The 20,517-nt window shown below is 48.4% G+C and overlaps 1 protein-coding gene across 1 annotated transcript in view; it reads left to right on the top strand.

Annotated features, from left to right (window-relative positions):
- Positions 1 to 20,517, top strand: part of Pitpnc1 (phosphatidylinositol transfer protein cytoplasmic 1) — a 235,137-nt gene that overhangs the window by 104,219 nt on the left and 110,401 nt on the right. Inside the window, exon 2 of the mRNA XM_069993118.1 lies at positions 8,913 to 9,061. Within this exon, the coding sequence (XP_069849219.1) occupies positions 8,913 to 9,061 (149 nt within the window). The remainder of the gene's footprint in view (positions 1 to 8,912; positions 9,062 to 20,517) is intronic.

Below are 20,517 nucleotides of genomic sequence, written 5' to 3'. Positions count from 1 at the left end.
ATAACCCGACTCCTTTCCAGATCTTTTTTTTTTTTTAATCAGCATTTTCATTCCTGTGCCCCGGCCCAGTGACACAGGTATTACGTAAACAAGGCTCCTCTGAGCGCCGCTTGTAAACGTCTAGGAGGAAAGATAAATATATGATGGTCTGATACTCTGCGAGGCGAGCTGCAGGTTTGTATGTCCTTTGTAGGATCGGATATTGGTTTTTGTGGTTTATTGAGCTGGCAGAGTGACATCTGACGAAATGCCGGAGAGCTTTGCACCTTTTTTTTTTTTTCCTTCCCTTTTTAAATCTTCCTGTCTGCACATTGAATCACAGAGTCTGGAGGAATAAGGAGCTCCTGAGTCACGTCCTGCACCAGTCGAGGCAAAAAGCTCTACGGGGCGGTGGCTCGCACCTGTCATCCTAGCTCCTCAGGAGGCTGAGATCTGAGGATCGTGGTTCAAAGCCAGCCCGGACAGCAAAGTCCATGAGACTTGTATCTGCCGTTGACCACCAAAACTTTGGAAGTGGAGCTATGGGTCAGGTTGTTCAAGTGCCAGCCTTCAGGGAAAAAGCTCAGGGACCGCACCCAGGCCCGGAGTCCAAGCCCTGGGACCAACACACACATACAAGTAACCAAGTATAAAGGGGTTGGAAGTGTAGGCTGAGTGGTAGAGTTGCTGTCTAGTCCCCGGCTCACCCTCCCCACCCACAACCTCCGCCCAGCTTGCCTCCCCTGTGAACAGCACATTTCTTCATATCCAGGGAAGTTCCCAGCCATTTCCTAAGACTTGTGGGAAGTGTTGAGTCTTGCTACCATCTTGGGAGCCTTTACAAAGGGAAAAGAGTCCTGGACAGATGGTCAGTGTCTAGCCATGACCTACCTTACACCTCATGCTCAACTCAGGGCCTTGCTTAGATGGTTAGCCTTCCTTGCTTCCCTCCCTCCGTCCCTCCGTCCTTCCGTCCCTCCATCCCTCCCTCCCTCCGTTCCTCCCTCCTTCCCTCCCTCCCTCCCTTTTCCTTCCCTCCCTCCCTTCTTTCCCTCCCTCCCCCCTCTCTTCCTTCTCTCCCTCTCTCTCCTCCTCTGTGTGCTCTTCTCTTTCTGTCTGTCTCTTCTCTCTTCTCCACCTTCTCTTTCAACAAGGTCTCTTTGGCCTCAGATTCCAGGTCCTTCTGCCTCAGCCTCCTGAGTAGCTGAGATGACAGGTAGACACCCCTGGGCCTGGCTCAGGTTTTCTCTGGTTTCTGCATTGCACAAGGACCAGGTGTGGTAGCACACGCCTGTCACCCCAGCACGCAGAAGCGCGCAAGGCAGGACGAAGATGATCTTAAGGCTAGCCTAGGCTAGGGCGTGAGGTGATCTCAGAAACAGAAAGTCTGGCAGATGCCTCACTCTCCTCCACTCCCCTAGAGCTACGGGGCCGGGAACACAAGAGTAAACTACATGTTCACGTCAGACGCAGGGTCAAAGAGAGGGGGCCGTGGGCGCCCGGGCAGTTTGGGTACAAACGCTTCCCTCTGTGAATCCTTTCTCAAGTTCTCTCTGTGTCCCTTGAAGGCATTTTATTAGTTCTTTTGGCCTGTGGCCTCCAGAGCCCCGAGAGGGTCTTGGCGTGGTATCACGGCGGGGCGCTTTGAATCCCCGTCCATCTCAGTTGGAATCCACAATAGCCAGTGGGAATACACCAGCTGGGAAACTCACATTTTCCAGTAGCCACGTTGCTCCGAAGATGTTAAAAAGAAACAAATGACGTTAATTTCCAGAACCTATTCTCAGTGGATCAGTGTATTCAAAATGGCACCATTTCGATATATAATCAATACTAAAAAGTATTATTCACTGGGCATTGGTGGCTCAGACCTGTCTGTAACCCTAGCTACTCAGGAGGCTGAGATAGGAGGATCACGGCTCAAAGCCAGCCCAGGCAGGAGAGTTCTTAAGATTCTTCCCTCCAGTTAATCAACAGAAAACCATAAATGGAGCTGTGGATCAAAGTGGTAAAGTGCTGGCCTTGAGCAAGAAAGCTCAGGCACAGTGTCTAGTCCCTGAGTTCAAGTCCCTAGACCATATTCCTCTCACTACCCCCCCCCCCAAAAAAAAGTATTGTTCCTTTTGGCACTACTTAGACTTGAACTCAGGGCAGATAGTCTACTACTTGAGCCAGACTCTCAACCTTATAAAAATTACTCATGAGGGGCTGGGAAGGTGGCTCAGTGGTAGAGCGCTTGCCTTGCATGCATGAGGCCCTGGGTTTGATTCCTTAGCACCACATAAGCAAAAGGAAAAAAGCTGGAAGTGACGCTGTGGCTCAAGTGGTAGAGCGCTAGCCTTGAGCTGAAGAGCTGAGGGACAGCGCCCAGGCCCAGAGTTCAGGCCCCACGACCGGACCCCCCCACACACAAAATTACTCTTGAACCCTTCTTTTATTCTATTTTGCTCATTTGTTTGACAAATCCAAAGTGCGTTTCACACTTAACGCAATATCAACTCACAAGCTAAATTTTCCACAGAAGGACGTTATCTATGTTTGGATTTTGTATTATTTCCTATTGAAAAAAAGTAGATTCATAGGCCTGAATGTCATCATTGAGTCACAAATCAGCAACCTTTGGACTGGAATTAAAAGTTAAGACATTGGGTTTTGAACTCAGAGCCCTGAACTTTCTAGACGGACCCTTTGCCGCTGGAGCCATACATATCCTGAGACTTTTTACCTCAGTTACTGTTTTAGGCAGGGACTCAAGTTTTGGCTTGGCACAGACTATGATTCTCTTTACCGTCATACGCCCCCTGTAGAGCTGACATTACCGGTACACCACCCTCACGTGGCTACTGGTTGGGATGAGGTCTTGCTCACTTTGTTTTTGCCCAGGCTAGCCTTCAAACCCAATCCTCTCAAATCTCTTGCCTCCCCAAGAACCTGGGATTACAGGCTTAAGCCACTACGCCCAGCGCACAAGCTACATTTCAAATACTACACACAGCAAGTAGTTGTCATTATCAGATAGCTACCAGGCTGAAGGAACTGTCCCAGGCAAGCCCAGTACCCATAGACTCGAGTAGGGCTGGACCACATCATAAATATACTTCCCACTCTAGGAGCCTTACATCGAGTCTCGGTGCACACCACTTTACCTCTACTGCGGTAGGGTGACAGCGAACACAGCTGTGCTCCAATAAACTTGATCTACAAAAAGGTCCCAGGCTCAGAGTTTGCCAGCTGCCAAGAGGTGAACGTTGGTTCCCGGGGCCTTTGCCTGCTGTGGGCTGCTGGAGCAGCAGCTCTTGCCTCTAGCTTTCCGAGAGGAGGTTGTCGGCGTCTTCCCTCATCGCATGTCCGCTCCGGCTGTCATCACAGTGTTGACGGCGCTTTGGCACGGAGGCTACAGTAGGCCTGACTTCCTGTGTGCGGTTTGCGGTGGGTTTCTCATGCGCACGCCCTGGAGCCATTGCTTTACTGTGTTTGGCATCTGTGTCATGAGGCTGGAAGAACGGTCTCCTTGCAGCTTAAGGGTCACATGAGTAACAGGGGGACCCTACCCCCGGCGCCCAAGAAGGTCAGCTCACATCACCCTCTGCTTTTCCCTCCACATAGCTAGAGATATCGGGCATGCTTCACAGATGGGAAAGCATGTCACTTCCTATTAACTCAGATGACAGCTGCCGAGGTTACGTGTTCCCCCCTCCCTTGTCCATCTTGATGCAAAAGGCCAAAGAAGATCGTAATTGCCATGGGACCTGGAGAAACAGAGCCTTATCGGGGAGAGGAGGCTCACTGGGAGTTGGTGGTGATGAATGCAAAGTGGTTTGTGTGGACTAGATGCTGGGACTGGTGGAGGAAGAGAAAGGGATGGGAGGGTAGGTTGGGAGGGGGCAAGAATTCAGGGAAGCCATGGCACCTTGCAATTCTGTCCCAAACGCATGGGACTCATGGCTGCTCTGGGCAGGGTTGGCACCGGAGGGGTTAATGGGATCTCGGCAAATCCCTGACCATGGGCCACACAGGTGGGCTTCAAGTCGAGTTTTGAAATGTGAAGTCTAGGACTGGTAATGAGGCTCAGGGATAGAGTGCTTGCCTCGCATGCATGAAGCCCTGGGTTCGATTCCTCGGAATCGAACACAGAAAAGGCCGGAAGTGGTGCTGTGGCTCAAGTGGTAGAGCACTGGCTTTGAGCCCAGAGAGGCTCAGGGATAATGCCCAGGCGCTGAGTTCAAGCCCCAGGACTGGCAAAACAACAACAGCAACATATAAAAAGTCTCGGGGCTGGGAAGGTGGCTCAGTGGTAGAGCGCTTGCCTTGCATGCATGAGGCCCTGGGTTCGATTCCCCAGCACCACATAAGCAAAAAAGAAAATAAGAGCATTGTAAATTTTTTAAAAAAATTAAGTCTCACCAGGTGCTGGTGGCTCACGCCTTTCATCCTAGCTGCTCAGGAGGCTGAGATCTGAGGATTATAGTTCGAAGCTAGCCCAGGCAGGAAAGTCTGTGAGATTCTAATCTCCAGTTAACCACCAAAAAAGTTGGAAGTGAAGCTGTGGCTCAAATGGTAGAGTGCTAGCCTTGAGCATAAAAGCTTGGGGATAGTACCTAGATCCTGAATTCAAGCTTCACTACTGGTACACAGACACACACACACACACACACACACACACACACACACACACACACACACACACACACAATCTCAAGTGTGCTGTGCAACTTCATGCCATCGAGCCCTACCGTTTGCAACCGCGTGAATGAATGACACGCTTGGTTTCTCCAGCGGTGTCATCTCCTGCCTTGCTTCCCAGGCTTCAGCACTATTCAGCCTCCAGCCCTGGGCCCCAGAAGGAAAGATCTGGAGCCCTGTGATTTGAATATGTTTTAACTGTGGAGAAGATAATTATTTGGGGTAGCTGCTCTGATGATAGCTCGCACAGAGCTCAGCCTGCAGAGTGGAGCTGTCTCTAATCATGATTGCCTGTAATGATTACCCCAAACTCTGGAATGATAACAATAGATTGTACAACGTTAGGGCATAATTAATTGCTTCCCCAAGCCAGATGGGAAGGGAGCTACAGCAACTTTGAGCTTGCAGTCAGACTTTTCACTAATCGACTTCTTAAAAGCAAAGGCATGGTTTCCTGGTACTTCCACCCCCTCCTTTTTAAAAATCACACAGAGGCCCAGATTTGTGACACTCGTTCACCTGTTCAGAGCAGGTAAGGCCTGGAGTTGGGTGAGCCATTCACGTCCTAGGCCTGCCATCTTTGAGCTACAGAAAATCTTTGATCTTTCTGTGATTCCCTTTCCTTATCTGGCAATACCTCCCTGGCTGACATATTGGATTCGAAATAAATAGATTATACCTAATCGGTGCCTTGAGCTGATGGGTAGCCAGTAAGGGTATGCCATTATCTTCATCATCCCCACCATCACCATCACCATCATCACCACCACCATCACCATCATCATCATCATCATCATCATCATCATCATCGCCGTGGATTCTCAGTTCTCAGGCACTGAGAACCCTCTGAGCTGTGGAGTTTGTAGCTTTCGCTTGAGCTTGCAAGTTGGTTTGTAACCAGTGATCAGGGATGTGGTATTTTTCCCTCATTAGGGATGGGACTTTGCAAGAAATAGATATGAAATATGAGGAAAGATACAGACCTCTTTAAGAACAGAGTCCTGATGATCCTGTTCTGATGATCCTGTGCCGGTACGCACAAATGCCACCATGTCCTGCTGCCTGGGTTGGGCAGAGTGTGTGTGTGTGTGTGTGTGTGTGTGTGTGTGTGTGTGTGTGTGTGTGTGTGTGTGTGTGTGTGTGTGTGTGTGTGTGTGTGTGTGTGTGTGTGTGTGTGTGTGTGTGTGTGTGTGTGTGTGTGTGTGTGTGTGTGTGTGTGTGTGTGCAGGATTCCAGCCTCCTCTGTGTGTGTGTGTGTGCAGGATTCCAGCCTCCTGTTCCACCATTGAATGTAGAGGTTGGGGAGTGACCCCAGAAACATCACTTTTAGGTAACTGGTCACTTGAGCATTGATTATCTGTCCCTTCCCCTCTGAGAAACTCTATGCTCTTTGTTTGCAAATCACAAATGTAGCTTAAACACAAAGCCAGGTACTGGTGGCTCATGCCTGTAATACCAGATACTCAGGAGGCTGAGAACTGAGGATCGCCGTTCAAAGGCCATGAGACTCTCATCTCCAATTAAACACCAAAAAGCCACAAGTGGAGCTGTGGCTCACGTAGCAGAGCACTTGACCTGACTTAAAACAACAACAAAGTAGCTCAGACACAGGGCCCAGGCCCTGAGTTCAAACCCTAGGCTGAGAAAAAGGAAATAACAAAATGAAAACTACCCAAGCAGCTTCTTACTGATCAGCTAAAATGGCCCCAAGTGGCACAGCGCACCTGATTTTCTTGGGCTGGAAGGAAGCGGCGGTCACCCAGCGCTGGGCCATCTCTTCCACCCACCATCCCTCCCCTCTGCTGGTGCTCCCCAGCCTGAGCTCAGCCTGGTGTCTGCCCTGCCTGGCTCGGGTGCGAGCCTCTAGAGTGATGAATGAGGGAGAGTCCCGGCCTCCTCCGACCCCAGTGAATCAGCTGCCCTTGCCCGGCCACGCGCAGGGCCCTTGAGCTCCATCCAGCCAGGCTGACTGGCGTCTGGCTAATGGCTTTGCTGTGTTACACATTGACCTCGTGCGGGCTGGGCAAGCAGTCCAGCACTGACCAACTGGACAGTGATCATTTCAGTGCCGTCTAATCCAGTCATCCTAGGCAGTTTCCACCATGTAGCCAACCCCAAAAGAAACCGTGCACCAACTGCGCATGTTTTTCTAGAGTTGCCCTGCAAACTACCCGTACCCCCGGCTGACATTTAGAAGTTTGTTGTCTTGGGATCTTTCCTCACCTCACTATGTGGTTTCTCTATCTACACAACCAAGGCTGGCCCCAAACTCTTGATCCTTCTCCCTTCGCCTCCCGAAGGCTGGGAGAACAGGCATCTGCTACCATGCTCAGCCAGAGTGGGTTCCTTCTGAAGACTGCAGGGAAATTCTGTTCCAAGTCTCAGTCCTTGGCCATGTTCTCTTCACACCTGCTTCCTCTGTGCCTGTCTGTGCCTTGTGCCCACATTTTCTTTTTTGGAAAGGACACATACCACATTCTGCCAGAGCCCATCCTAATGACCTCAGTTTTACTCGCTCGGCTCCATAAAGGCCCTTTTTCCAGATAAGTCACATTCTGAGGCGCAAAGAAGCAACACTTCCCCACATTTCAGAGAACATATTTCAGCCCATAGCACACATTAAGCAATTTCACGGAGTCCCTTTGATTCTTTTTTGTGGCTGAATAATATTCCACTGTCTGCAGTCATTTAGAGTTTGAACACCCAGTACAAAGCACCTGCCAGTGGAACCCCACTGCCCACCGAGCAACCGGACACCCAGGCTCAAGACTTGTTGTGCAAGGTAGACCATGGATCTCATAGCTAGAACTCACAAATCTCCCAGCGGTGGACTTGTTCCTTACAGTTGCCACCCTGGCAAGAGCTCTAGTTTTCGTGAGCCAGAGTCAAAGTAGTAGTGGACTAGAGGGAATCCAGGTCCAGCTTCTGCACCTAGATTCCTTTCTGATTTTCTACCTGATCTCTTCCTCTTCCTCTGCTCTCCCTCCTCCCTTCAAGTATGTGGCCACACTCCTTTTCTGGACAGGGGCGTGGCCTGCCCAGGTAGCACAGCCCTTGGAGAAGAACCAGCCCAGAGCCCTAGCCTGCTGCCGTTGTCATGGTTACCTGGTCCCCTGGGCTGGCCACCGCCTAGCGCCCACCAGCTTCTTCATACCTGGCCCAGCATGGAAGAGCCATCATAGACCCGCGTCCTCTAAGCTTTGAAACCATCCACTGCTGACTTGAACATTTCTTCCGACCCCCCTAAACTTAAAATCTATTTCTTCCTCTTGTGTTTGAGGGACCTGCATGCCTGCCAGCTTGGGCTGTTTGGGAGACAGGGGGCATTGTCATTATCTTGCTGCAGACTCAGGCTCCGCCCTTGTCCCTCACTGCTGTGACGTCATAGCTGTGTTGCCAGGGCCCCAGCAGGAACATGTCATCCTGCCGGAGACCTTGAATGGACTTTTCCTTGAGCAAAAGCCCGCCGACTCTCTCTTCCTCTCTCACTAACCCCCTATCAAATTAAGTTCACTGCTGCAGAAGTTCTTTGGAACTCTCTACTGGGAGGTAGAAATACCAGCTGGGTCCTGGATGGGTTCTAGCTACCCAAGAGGCTGAGATCTGAGGATTGGGGTTTGGGGCCAGTTGCCAGAAAAGGCCATGGGACTCTTATCTCCAATAAACTGCTTTAAAAAAAAAAAAAGCCAGAAATGGAGCTGTGGCTCAAGTGCTTGTAGCACTAGCCTTGAGAAGAAGAAAAGCTCAGGGATAAGGCTCCAGCCCTGAGTTCAAGCCCCAGGACTGGCACAAGTAAACAGTGAAGACAAGACAGAACGTCTCCCGTGGCCTTGGTCATTGGGTCGTTTTGAGGGGGGGCGGTGGTGCCCGGGACTCTGGCCGGAGGCTTCACCAGCCGTCATGGAACTGGAGGAGAGCCCTGGTTGCCAGTGCGGCACGGGTTTCTGGAACTCAGCCTCTCCTTGGGGCTTTTGAAAGCTCCCAGAAGGTTCTCAGGTCCAGCCACCTGGGAGATGCAGACAGTGGGCCCCAGGGGAGCCTCTCACATTGGGAGTGGGGACATGCGACCTTCGATGACTGAGGTGGAGCTACCTAGCCCAGCCACCCCAGAGAACCCGGGCACTGCTTTCATTGCTCCGCAGAAGGGGTGGGGGTGGGGGTGGGGTCACTCGGTGTGGAGGGGATGGGGGGGAGGCTATCCTCAGAGGCCAGCCCGGCTGACCTGCGTCTCCGGTCTGTGTGCTTTGCAGTACAAGATCGGACAGCTGTACATGATCAGCAAGCACAGCCACGAGCAGAGCGACCGGGGCGAGGGCGTGGAGGTCGTGCAGAACGAGCCCTTCGAGGACCCTCACCACGGCAACGGCCAGTTCACCGAGAAGCGGGTGTATCTCAACAGGTGAGTCGGGCTGCCGGGGAGACACCCTAGAGTCCCTTGGCTCCTGGTGCCAAGCCCCGTGTGAGGTTACGGCCGTGGGCGTGGGGCTAACAGTTCTGCCCTGGCCCTGTCCTGCCCCTTCCAGGAGGTTGGGCCAGTCTGCTATTCACGGTGCCCAGTCACGACGCACCTGAGCTAAGCCCCTGAAGGGCTGGCGTTGCGCACGTTCTGCTAGCTGTGGGAGGAGATGACCCCTGGCACATGGCAGGGCGGGTCTGCGGGCTCTTGTGCCCTTGCGTCTTGATAAAGTAGGACTTCATTTGTAGTGGAGTGGTAATCAGGTGTCTGGAAAGGGACCTGGAGAAAGGTCCAGACACTTGGGACTAGACAATGCGGACTAGGTCAAAGGCTGTCCCCCTGCGTTAGGAAGGATTTTAAACCTGTTCAGGTCAAGTTTGTCTTTCCCGCTTCCTATTTTTTTCTTTTATTGCTAATGATATAGTGGATGACTAGAGCTGGTCTGACGATCTCCCCGTCCTTCCCCCTCAGATGCAACCCATCCTTCCATTCTGGCTCTTTTCTGGGTTAGAATCTTGGCAACAGGGTGACCTAGGAGTGTAGGTGACTGGAATGAGCTGTTGAAATCAGCCTTCCCTGTATACTCCGGCTTCTACCTACCCGTGGCCTCTCTGGTTGGCCCACTGTGAGCATTCAGAGTGTCCCTGGTGACTGTCCATCCATCCTCGATGCCTGTCACCAGAGTAGATGTAAGTCTCCAGTCCCTCTAGGCAGGGCTGCAGAGCTAGGAAGTTCCTGAGCCGCGAGGAAATGCCAATGAGATGGATCCCTGGCCTCTGGGAGAAGTTGGCAATTCTCAGGCTTTGAACCACCTCCGCCTCCAGCCCCCTGTTGACCCACAGGACTTGCTTTGCCTTGGGTCTAGGAATGGCTTCTTTTTTTGTTTTTTTTCCTCCAGCCCTGGTGCTTGAACTCAGGGCCTGGGCACTGTCCCTGAGGTTCTTTTGTTCAAGACTAGCACTTTACCACATGAGCCATAGCACCACTTCTGGCTTTTTCTGTGTATGTGGTACTGAGGGATTGAACCCAGGGCTTCATGCGTGCTAGGCAAGCACTCTACCACTGAGCCACATGCCCGGCCTAGGAATGGCTTCTTTACAGAGACAGATTCTTCTGTGTCCTGTGTTGGCCTTCTGAGCGCGGAGGGATGGAGATGCCTCGAACCCAGGCTCCCCAGGCATCACCTCTGAAGAGCAAAGAGAATTGAGGGAGGGAGGTGCAGGAAAACAAACTATGGAAAATTCCATTTCTTGGCAGACAATGACATTCTTTTAAGTTATTGCCTAGTGAATGTTCCCTCTGTACCCAAAAAGAAAAACCAAGAGAAAAAAGTCTCAGCAACTTTATAGCTTTTGCTGAACCCGAAGAAGAAGTGTCTGGCTGGCTGTGTCCTGTCTGTTTTCACGATCAAAATACTAGGATATTTATTTTAAAAGCGAGTCATCCACATTACCGAGAGGGGAAATGTATTGTAAATAAAAGATGTGGACTCTCAGTAAGAGTAAGGGAGAAGATGGCTGTGGATCCTCACCTGCAGCCTGGGGCACACACAGGAGGAAACAGAATGATCCAAAGCTGATCTCAAAATAAAGGAAGGGAAATCCCCAGGTGCTAGAGCTAGAAGGAAACTTAAATCACCATGGGAATCAGGCTGATGAGTGCCGAGGAAGCCAGGAGATGTCAGGGTCCCTGGAGAGCCGCGGGCACCGAGGAGCTGGGCCATTGTGCCCCTAGGGTGACCTCAGAATCAGTTTTTAACAGACCGGGTGCTCACGCCTATAATCCTAGCTACTCAGGTGACTGATAGCTGAGGATCACAGTTGGGAGCCAGCCAGAGCTGCAGAGTCTGGGAGATTCTCATCTCCAGTTAATCATCAGAAAACTGGCAGTGGAACTATGGCACAAAGTGGTAGAGTGCTAGCCTTGAGAGGAAGAAGCTCAGGGACAGAGCCCAGGCTCTGAGTTCAAACCCCACAACAGGAAAAAGAAAAAAAAGGGGCGGGGCGGTGGCAAGGTTAGAGACCTTGCAAACCTGAGGGATGCTCACGCCTGTCATCCTAGCTACTTAGGAGGCTGAAATCTGAGGATCGTGAGTCAGAGCCAGCCAGGGCAGGGAAGTTCCTGAGACTCTTAGCACCAGTTAATCACCAAACAGCACTAGCCTTGAGCAAAAAAACTCAGAGACAGCCCCAGGCCCTGAGTTGAAATTCCAGGACCTGCACCCTGCTGCTACCTCCCCCACCCCCCAAAAAAGTGTGAGATCCTAGCTGAGTAAAAAAACAAAAGAACTTGTGGTGTGGTTGAAGTGGAAGAGCTTGCCTGCCTCTTGAGCCCAGAAAGAAGAGGTGTAGCTAGAGTAACAGGTAATTAAAAAGCGAATTGGTTAACATCTGGGCAAATCTGAATGAGCCCAGAAAGCTTTTAAAAACCCTAACAATAGCTAATTGGTGCCATAACTATAAAATCTTAAGTAATAAAGAACAATAATACAAAAGATAGAAGAGTAGTAATTATAGTTTTAAAAAATGCCTCTAAGGTGCTAATGTTGTTTAGGAACTGGAAAGAGAAGTTGGTTGTTTTCAGTTGTGTTTTTTCTCTTAAAGACAAGATAAAGGAAGGTCTGAAGGAACAGTAGAACAGTAAATGAGTTTCAAGAGATAACATGCTAAATCCATACAAGGCAAGGAGCCTAGCTAGTAGTGTGGGGTTTGCTTTGTACTTGCAAAACTGTGGGTTAGATTCCCAGCACCACCAAAATAATAATAATAGTAATAATAATAATAATAATAATAATAATGTATGCTAAATAGAACACATACATTTTGAGGGCAAAACAAATTGGAAGGTAAGCTACTCACTTTCCCAGTCACCCTTGCTGCAAGAGGTGACCAGGTGACCACTTCTGGCCAATGAGACACCAATATTTCCCACTTGGCTGATGCTAACACCAGAAGACATACTAGACGATCAATGAATTAAATGGTGCCATGATAGTATTTTTAGTTATGAGTTTTGTTTTGTTTTGTTTTTGGAAAGGGGAAGAAAAGAAAGGAAGAAGAGGAATAGAGGGTGACTGCTAGAAGAAAACCAATAGTGCCGGCCATGTGAGCCTTGAGAACAGAACTGAATGCTCTAGTATAAGAAAGGTCTCCTGGGTGTCGATGGCTCACGCCTGTAATCCTAGATACTCAGGAGGGTGGGATCTGAGGATCATGGTTCAAAGCCAGCCAGGGTAGGTGAGACTCTTTATCTCCAATAAACCACCAGAAAACCGGAAGTAGCGCTGTGGCTCAAGTGGTAGAGCGTTTGGCTTGAGCTGAAGAGTTGAGGGACAGAGCCCGGGCGCAGAGTTCAAGCCCCATGACTAACAAAAAAAGAAGAGTTATTTTTAACAATCAATAGGTGAGAGAGGTTATTACCCAGAGACTTAAAAGTGAGAAATGAATTCAAGTCCCAGTACTGGCACCCAAAAAAAAAAAAAAAGTCAGCCAAGAACACACACGTCCTGTAGAAAACATTAGCAAATCAAATACCTCAGAGAATAATAATGTGATGACCTAATCAGATTTAGCCCTGAGAGCCATTAAGTTGACATGAAGGAAATCTTTATGTATGCTTGTCCACTGTAAAGTCAGGAACTAAAAAAGGATTCTGTTATCACCACTTCTGTCTGACCTTGTGGAAAGGTCTTAACCAAGGTGATAGAACAAGAAATGAACAGCTGGGGATGTAGCTCAGTGCTAGAGTGCTTGTCCAGCATACACAAGGCCCTGGGTTTGATTCCCCAGCCCCACACAAAGACCTGGTTGATCACAGTTCAGAGCCAGCCTAGACAGAAAAGTCTGACTCTATCTCCAATTAGCCAGAAAAATCCAGACTGGAGGTGTGTCTCAAGTTGCCACAGCACCAGCTGTGGGCAAGCAAGAGCTCAAAGCCATGAGTTCAAGCCCCACAGATGAACAAACACTGAGTATTAACATGCGGGCAGGCAAAATAGTTGCAAAAATATAATTTTAAACATTTCATTTACAATAGAAAAACGAATGTACAGGAACCTGTTAAAAAATCTACACGATATTCAAAAATTTAATTTGCAATTGAAAAATAAAGAAAGCTGTTAATAAATCTACAAGATATCCAAAATATTTGGAGGATATTTTAAAAACACAAGACTAATGATGGGATATACCATATTCATGGATTGAAAATTATTATAAAATCACAGACCAACATATAAATTTAATGTAAATCTCATTAAATTTCTAATAGTGTTGTTTTTTTTTTTTTTTTTTTTTTTTTTGGGGTCCGGTCATGGGGCCTGAACTCTGGGCCTGGACGCTGTCCCTCAGCTCTTCAGCTCAAGGCTAGCGCTCTACCACTTGAGCCATAGCGCCACTTTCCGGCTTTTTTCTTTTTGCTTATGTGGTGCTGAGGAATCGAACCCAGGGCCTCGAGCATGCAAGGCAAGCGCTCTACCACTGAGCCACCTTCCCAGCCCCTAGTGTTGTTTTTTTTTTTTAATGCAATTTGGAAACCAGTAGTTCATACCTGTAATCCTAGCAGGAGGCTGAGATCTGAGGATTGTGGTTGGAAGCCAGTTTGGCAGGAAAACCCATTCAATTCTTATCTCTAATTTCCAAAAAATCTGAAATTGGAACTGTGACTCTAGTGGTAGTGTGCTAGCCTTGAGCACAGAAGATTGGGGGCAGCACCAAGACAGGCAAAACAAAAAATAAAACAACTGGAAAAGGTTATTGTAAAATGTATATAAACAATTTTCAAAAGTTGAATAAGAGGGACTTACTCTACTAGGCAACATACTTTTTAAAATAAAATTATGGTAATTAAGGAAGTGGAATATTAGAACAGAGTTAAATTAACTCATGGAACAAAACAGACTCCAAATAAATTGAAGTCATTATAAGAGCTTCATTTTGAGCAGAGCTAACATAAGAAATTAGCAAGGAAAAGATGAACTACTGAGTATATAATGTAAGGATGATTTGATTTTCAATCAGAAAAGCAAGTTGACTCCTATTTTCACAGCATACAAATTAATAATCAAATTACAGATGGGTTAGGTATTTAAGTATAAAAATTCAGGGAAAATATAGATCACTATTCTTTATTATTTGAAGAGCATGCTAGGCTAATAAGGTATAAAGAAATAGACTGTCAATACTACTACATTGGAAAGAAAACACTACATGGCAAAAAATGTTAAAAATATTTCCATAACAAAACAAGCCAAAATTTAAAAGGACTATCTCTGTCCAGGTACTAGTGCCGCATGCCTATAATCCTAGTTACCTGGGAGGGTAAAATCTGAGAGTTGTGGTGTGAAGCCAGCCTGAGCAGACATATACCTGAGGTTCCATCTCCAATTAACCAGCGAAAAGCCAGCCTGGAGGTGTGACTCAAATGGTAGAGAGTACTAGCCATAGCAGAAAAGGCTAAATGAGTGTGTTAGGCCCTGAGTTCAAATCCTACTAATGGCAAAAGAAGAAAGAAGAAAGGATGAGGAGGAGGAGGAGGAGGAAGGGGCAGCGGTGGCACAAGAGGAAGTAATGATGGGGAAGACTAAATTCAGCTCTATTTAATCTTTGCAATAGCTGCCAAAATACCTAGACGCTATCTTTCCCAAACTTTTTTTTTTTTTTTTTTTTTGGTCGGTCATGGGGCTTGAACTCTGGGCCTGGGCGCTGTCCCTCAGCTCTTCAGCTCAAGGCGAGCGCTCTACCACTTGAGCTACAGCGCCACTTCCGGTTTTCTGGTGGTTTATTGGAGATAGGAGTCTCACGGTCTCTCCTGCCCGGGCTGGCTTTGAACCGCAATTCTCAGATCTCAGCCTCCTGAGTAGCTAGGATTACAGGCGTGAGCCACCGGTGCCCGGCTTTCCCAAACTTTGGAGAAATTGGAAGCTAGGAAGAATAATGAGTCTAAACAGTTTGGAATTAGGGCTTATTTCACACCAGAATAAGATGAAACAAGAACAAGTAAGTGGCCTTATCTTTGCCTCCTAAAACACCACTTGTTCAAGAATGCAATGCAGCGCCCTAAGCTCTCTAATGACATGTTTTGGAAATCCCATGAGTCTGGTTGATGATTGAAGAGGAAGCAGTTTTGCATGAGTACACCTAGGTAACAGAAAGGGTCTCTGTGGGAATACACGCACATCTCTATGAGCATATAGAGTAGATACAGAGGCGAGCATTACTCCTTGATTGCATTGGTAGAAACGAGGTGAAATGACGTCGAGCTGTGGGTGGGAATGGCAAGGGAAAGACTGAGGTGTAATTGAGGGGAGGTAAAAGGTCCAGCTCTGGCTACTTCTGCTAGATAAAAGGACTATCTCTGCTCTACCATTTGAGTCACACCTCCAGTCTGGCTTTTTGCTGGTTAATTGGAGATGGGACCTCCAGGATTTGTCTGCTCAGGCTGGCTTCCAACCACAGCTCTCAGATTTCAGCCTCTTAGGTGGCTAGGATTATAGGCATGCGTTACTAGTGCCAGTGTCCTAGCCTGCAGCCATGGGCGACTGTAGTCAGGTGCTTTCTAGCCAGTGGTGGGGGTTCTTGAACATTGTTGGGGCCCCCACAGAAGGGGTGTCCAAGCATATTCAGATGCCGAACAGGGTTTAGCACATCAGAGGGTTGGTTCAGTGAGACAAACTGGAAGAAGCTTTTAAAAATGTATTTTTATTGTTATTATAAACGTGAGTATAAAGGGGTTATAGTGTCATTAGTCAGGTAATGAATGCATTTCTTTTTGGACATGCCCCTCGGCCGCCACCCACTTCCTTTGCTCCACGCCCCGTTTTTCCTTCCCGAAGTTGTATAGTTCACTTTCAACATAGTGTCCCGTGAGCGCCACTGCTGCATTGGTTCATCCTTTGTCCCTCCATTTCTGTGCCCCCTTGACCCTCCCAAAGACAGGTATGGAAGAATGTTTAGAGCTCCTAATTTTCTACACTAATGTTTATTAGACATCCTGGCTCTGCTTTGGGAATCAAAGAGGCACAGGCCAAAGAAGTGTATTCGCTCCTGCCTTCCTTCCTTCCTTCCTTCCTTCCCTTTTCTTATTTCATTGGTACAGGGTTTGAACTCAGGGCCCGATGCTTGCTAGGCAGGTGGTTTGCAACTCATTCCATCCCAGCTCTTTTAGCTTTAGTTATTTTTTGAGGTTAGACTCTTCCTTTTTTGGCCCAGAGCTGATCTCAGATTACAGTCTTTCTATCACCAGCTTCTCAAATATGAGATACAGATGCATACTACCAAACTTGGTTTGTTCATGGAGATGGGCTCTCTCTAACTCTTTGCCCAGGTGGGCCTTGAACTGCCATCCTCCTAATCTCTGCCTCTTGAACAGCTGGGCCTACCAACAAAAGCCACTGTGCCCCACATAAAGTACTGACACTCTATGATGAACTGGGTCTATTTGTAATTTCAAAGGCTTTGGGGGTCTATTTGAAAGAGCAGAGGTACATCTATTAACACCAGGGAGATTGTGGCATAATAAGAGAAAGAAAATATTGCTAGGTGACAAAACTTTGAGTTAACAAATGAATTCTCATTATTCAAAAGAAAACCAGTCAGGTGCCAGTGGCTTATGCCTGCAATCCTAGCTGCTCAGGAGGCTGAGATGTGAGGATCACAGTTCGAAGCCAGCCTGGGCAGAAAAGTCCCTCTGAGACTCTTATCTCCAATAAACCACTGAAAAACTGGAAGAAAAAAAAAAAAACTATAGGTGCTGTGGCTCCAGTGGTAGAGCACTAGCCTTAAGCACAAAAAGGCTTAAGGACAGCACCCAGGCCCTGAGTTCAAGCCCCACAACCAACAAAAACAAAAAAAAGAAAGAAAACCAAGCCTGTTCACTCACCTCCCCACTCAGGGCCTCTTCAAACTGATGTGTGGCCTGCAAGCGGAAGCCACGTGGCTGCCATGTTGGCCAGGCTGTCATGTGACAAGTCATTGGAATGTATAACATTACCACAAATTTGGACAGAGTGCAGTGAGCCTCTCTTACTAAAAGGCGTAGTTCAATTTTCTGATCAAGGTGGGGTCCCAGGCTGGCTATTGGCAGCATTTGAGTTCATCTGTCCACCTGATCAAATCAGCATGCTCTCAGGGCCCAGTTAATCACTTAGCTTATTAAGCACTTAAGGTAAGCACTTAGCTTAGTGCACTAGCACCCGGTGGACCAGAAAGTCCGGAGCTGGCCAGAAAGTCCGGAGCTGGCCGAGTGACTCTGTTCCCACATCAGTCTCTATGAGAAGTCAGAACTTTCACTTTCAGACACTGCTTTGTTAAAAATTCATTATCCCAAGAAAGCATTAGCGGTACCAGCAATCGTCAAAGCCGCTATCATCAGGGCCTGCTCCGGTTCCCGTGGAAAGAAGCAAATGGCTGAGAGGAAAGCTGGATTCAACCATAATTATCCTCACCACACCGAGCCCAGACAGCCGTCCATCAGTGAGCGCTTGGTTCACTTTGGCTGATGCATACGTTACCTGTGGGGAGGGGGGGGAGATGGGGCTCTATGGTCAAGTTTCAAACTGCCAATGAGCCAGACCAGTGGCTCAAACCTGTAATCCTAGTTATTTAGGAGGCTGAGATCTGCAGCTCCAGGTTCAAAGCTAGGCCAGGCCAAAACGTCCCTGAGACTCTTCTCTCCAGTTAACCAGAAGAAGCTAGAAGTGGAGTTGTGGCTTAAATGGTAGAGCACCAGCCTTAAAAGAAAAAGCCAAGCAAAAGTACAAGCCTTTGATTCCAAGCCCAATTAGCACAGGCACGCACACACGAATGCATACATGCACACGTGTGTGTGTGCGTGCGTGCGCGCGCACACACACACACACACCACACAAAGTTGCCATTGAAAGAAACTGGTTTTCGTAAGCAGAAAGCATATTTCATGGAAGAATATGAAGGACCTACAAAATTACCTGGAGCTACAAAAAGAATAGGCAGCAATTGACTCAGCTCAAAAAAAAAAAAAAAAAAAACCCAATGATAACAGTGCTACCATTTTTTTTTTTTTGGTAGGGGCAGTACCAGGATTTGAACTCTGGACTTCACACTTGCTCAACCACTTGGGCCACACCTTCAGCTTTATTTGCATGAGTTATTTTTCAAGTCGGGCCTTCAGGTGTGTCTTCAAGTCTGGCCCAGGGTGTCCAGAACCACCATCCTCCTATTTATACTTTGTGGTTGAGTGGCAGGTGAACACTGCTGCGCTCAGCATGTCGTTGTTGAGATTGAGTCTTTCGTTTTTGTTTTTGTGTTTTTGGCCTGAGCTGGCCTTAAACTGAAGTCCTATTGATCTCAACTGCCTGAGTAGCTAGGATATTAGGTGCAAGCCACTGCACTGGGCTCTCTTTGCCAAATTTTAATTGGGTGGCATGTCCCTTTTACAATGCCATTCATGTTTTATTAGCTCTTGTTTCCAGGACTTGCCCCAGCCCCAGTATCTGTAGCGCATCGCAGTGGTGGTCACTTAATGCATTAGCTATCTTAGGACTAATGCATTCATCCATTCACGTAAGTGCTCTTGCAGCCCTACCTTTGCTGCTTGTCTGGGAGCTTTTGATCCAGTTCAAAGGAGCCATGTTCTTTGGCTTGTCTTCCAAACTCCCGGTTTTGACTGGCATCGAGGGAAGAGAGACAAGGTTCCAATCAGGCTGGAGAATAGTGGCTCTAAATAAAGCTGACACCGGCAACAGGGAGGCGGGGTTTTCTTCAGTCACCTTTGATTTTTCACTGTGGCCCTGGCATCGCTCCAGTCCCTTCCCACTGAGGCCCGGGAGGGTGGCGAGGGCTTTGGAGACAAGATGAGGGCCTATTTTTAGGCTTGTTTTGTTCAGTCATGAAGTATCATGTTCTTCAGCACCACGGCTCCTGGATTAATTAGGCTGCCTTGGCAGCTGCCAGTCAGGGAGCATTGCCAGCTTCTGAGGGTTATTCTACCCCATGGCTGAGTGGATTTGCTCGGTGCCAGTGTGTTCCTTTCCCACGTGGCCTTGACCTTCCCTTGCACACTCTTGGGCCTCCAGGGTCTTCTGGGGGGCGAGGGGAGAGTAAAGCTTCTGGAATTTCTTGTTCGGCAGACATGCCAATCTCCCTGCTGATCCCCTGGCTCTGGGCACCAGTGCACATTGGCAGAAGCCGTTGCCATGGCTTAGGTCTCTCTTTGCTCTTCTCGCCGCTCTCCCAGATGGGCTGGGCAAATTGATGCCATTTCCCAGAAGGCTCCCACCGTGAGCTCAGGGCCCACGGAAGAGCCCCCCATGGCTTTGAGAACCCGCTTTCCCAGACAACAGGTGATGGGGCAAGTCGTGGCTGCTCATCCAGTCGCTTTGCTGTTCCCACAGATTCTTCACCCTCATCCTGACTTTGTACATGCCCAGAGACCATGGGTTTTCATTCAAAACAAACAAACAAACAAAAAAAACAAGCAAAGGCTTGAGTGCAGTTTGGGTGTGTAGGGGATTTAACAATGAACAAAACAAAGCCCAGTATCCGTGGCTCACGCCTGTAATCCTAGTTACTCAAGAGGCTGAGATCTGAGGATCATGGTTCAAAGCCAGCCCGGGCAGGAAAGTCTATGAGACTCTGATCTCTAATAAACCACCAGAAAACCAAAAGTAATGCTGTGGCTAAAGTGGTAGAATGTTCACCTTGAGCGCCCAAGCCCAGAGTTCAAGCCCCACAACCGGCAAAACAAACAAACGAACGAACAATGAGCAAAACACAGGTCCCTGCCTTGACTGCACTTGACTTCCAATTGGGAGTGAGTATGCCCTGGAGCCCTACGAGATAAGCTCATGATGTATTTCAGAATCTATATTTATATATCCTCTACAAATGTTTATATTGTGTCATATAGGGAGAGTGTGTACACATACACACACATGTTTTAAAAGGTGACAGTACTCTGGGGAAAATAACTAGGACATGTCAGGGGCTTCTTTCTTTCCTACCCTTCAGACCAGGCTATTTTATTCTGTCCCCATATCAAGGCCAAAGAACAGTCTAGAAACTCTCCTGCCACCAGGCCCTCTCTCTTCTGTTCCCTCCTTGACCCTTGTGGGAAATCGCCCAGACAGAAGGCTTATACCTATTTCGGATCTTAGTGAGCATCCACCTGGGTCTGCCTGGCTCCTGAAAGATGCAGGTGACTAGAAAGCATCCGGCCTGCCCACGTTACCCTAGTACCACCCAATCAGAGGGGCCCAGGAGCCCGACCCATGCAAGCCCCTCCCACCACAGCCTCACCTGAGGCTTCTCCCTTTTCCCTCCCCACTCCCCCTTCTCTTTTCCTGGTGCTATTCCTGGGCTTGAACTCAGGATCTAGGTACTATCCCTGAGCTTTTGCTCAAGGCTAGTGCTCTACTACTACTT

Source organism: Dipodomys merriami, unplaced genomic scaffold (assembly GCF_024711535.1).
Source record: "Dipodomys merriami isolate MVZ:Mamm:240054 unplaced genomic scaffold, mDipMer1.0.p SCAF_42, whole genome shotgun sequence".
NCBI lineage: Eukaryota > Metazoa > Chordata > Mammalia > Rodentia > Heteromyidae > Dipodomys > Dipodomys merriami.
This window is presented reverse-complemented; position numbering and strand designations above follow the sequence as displayed.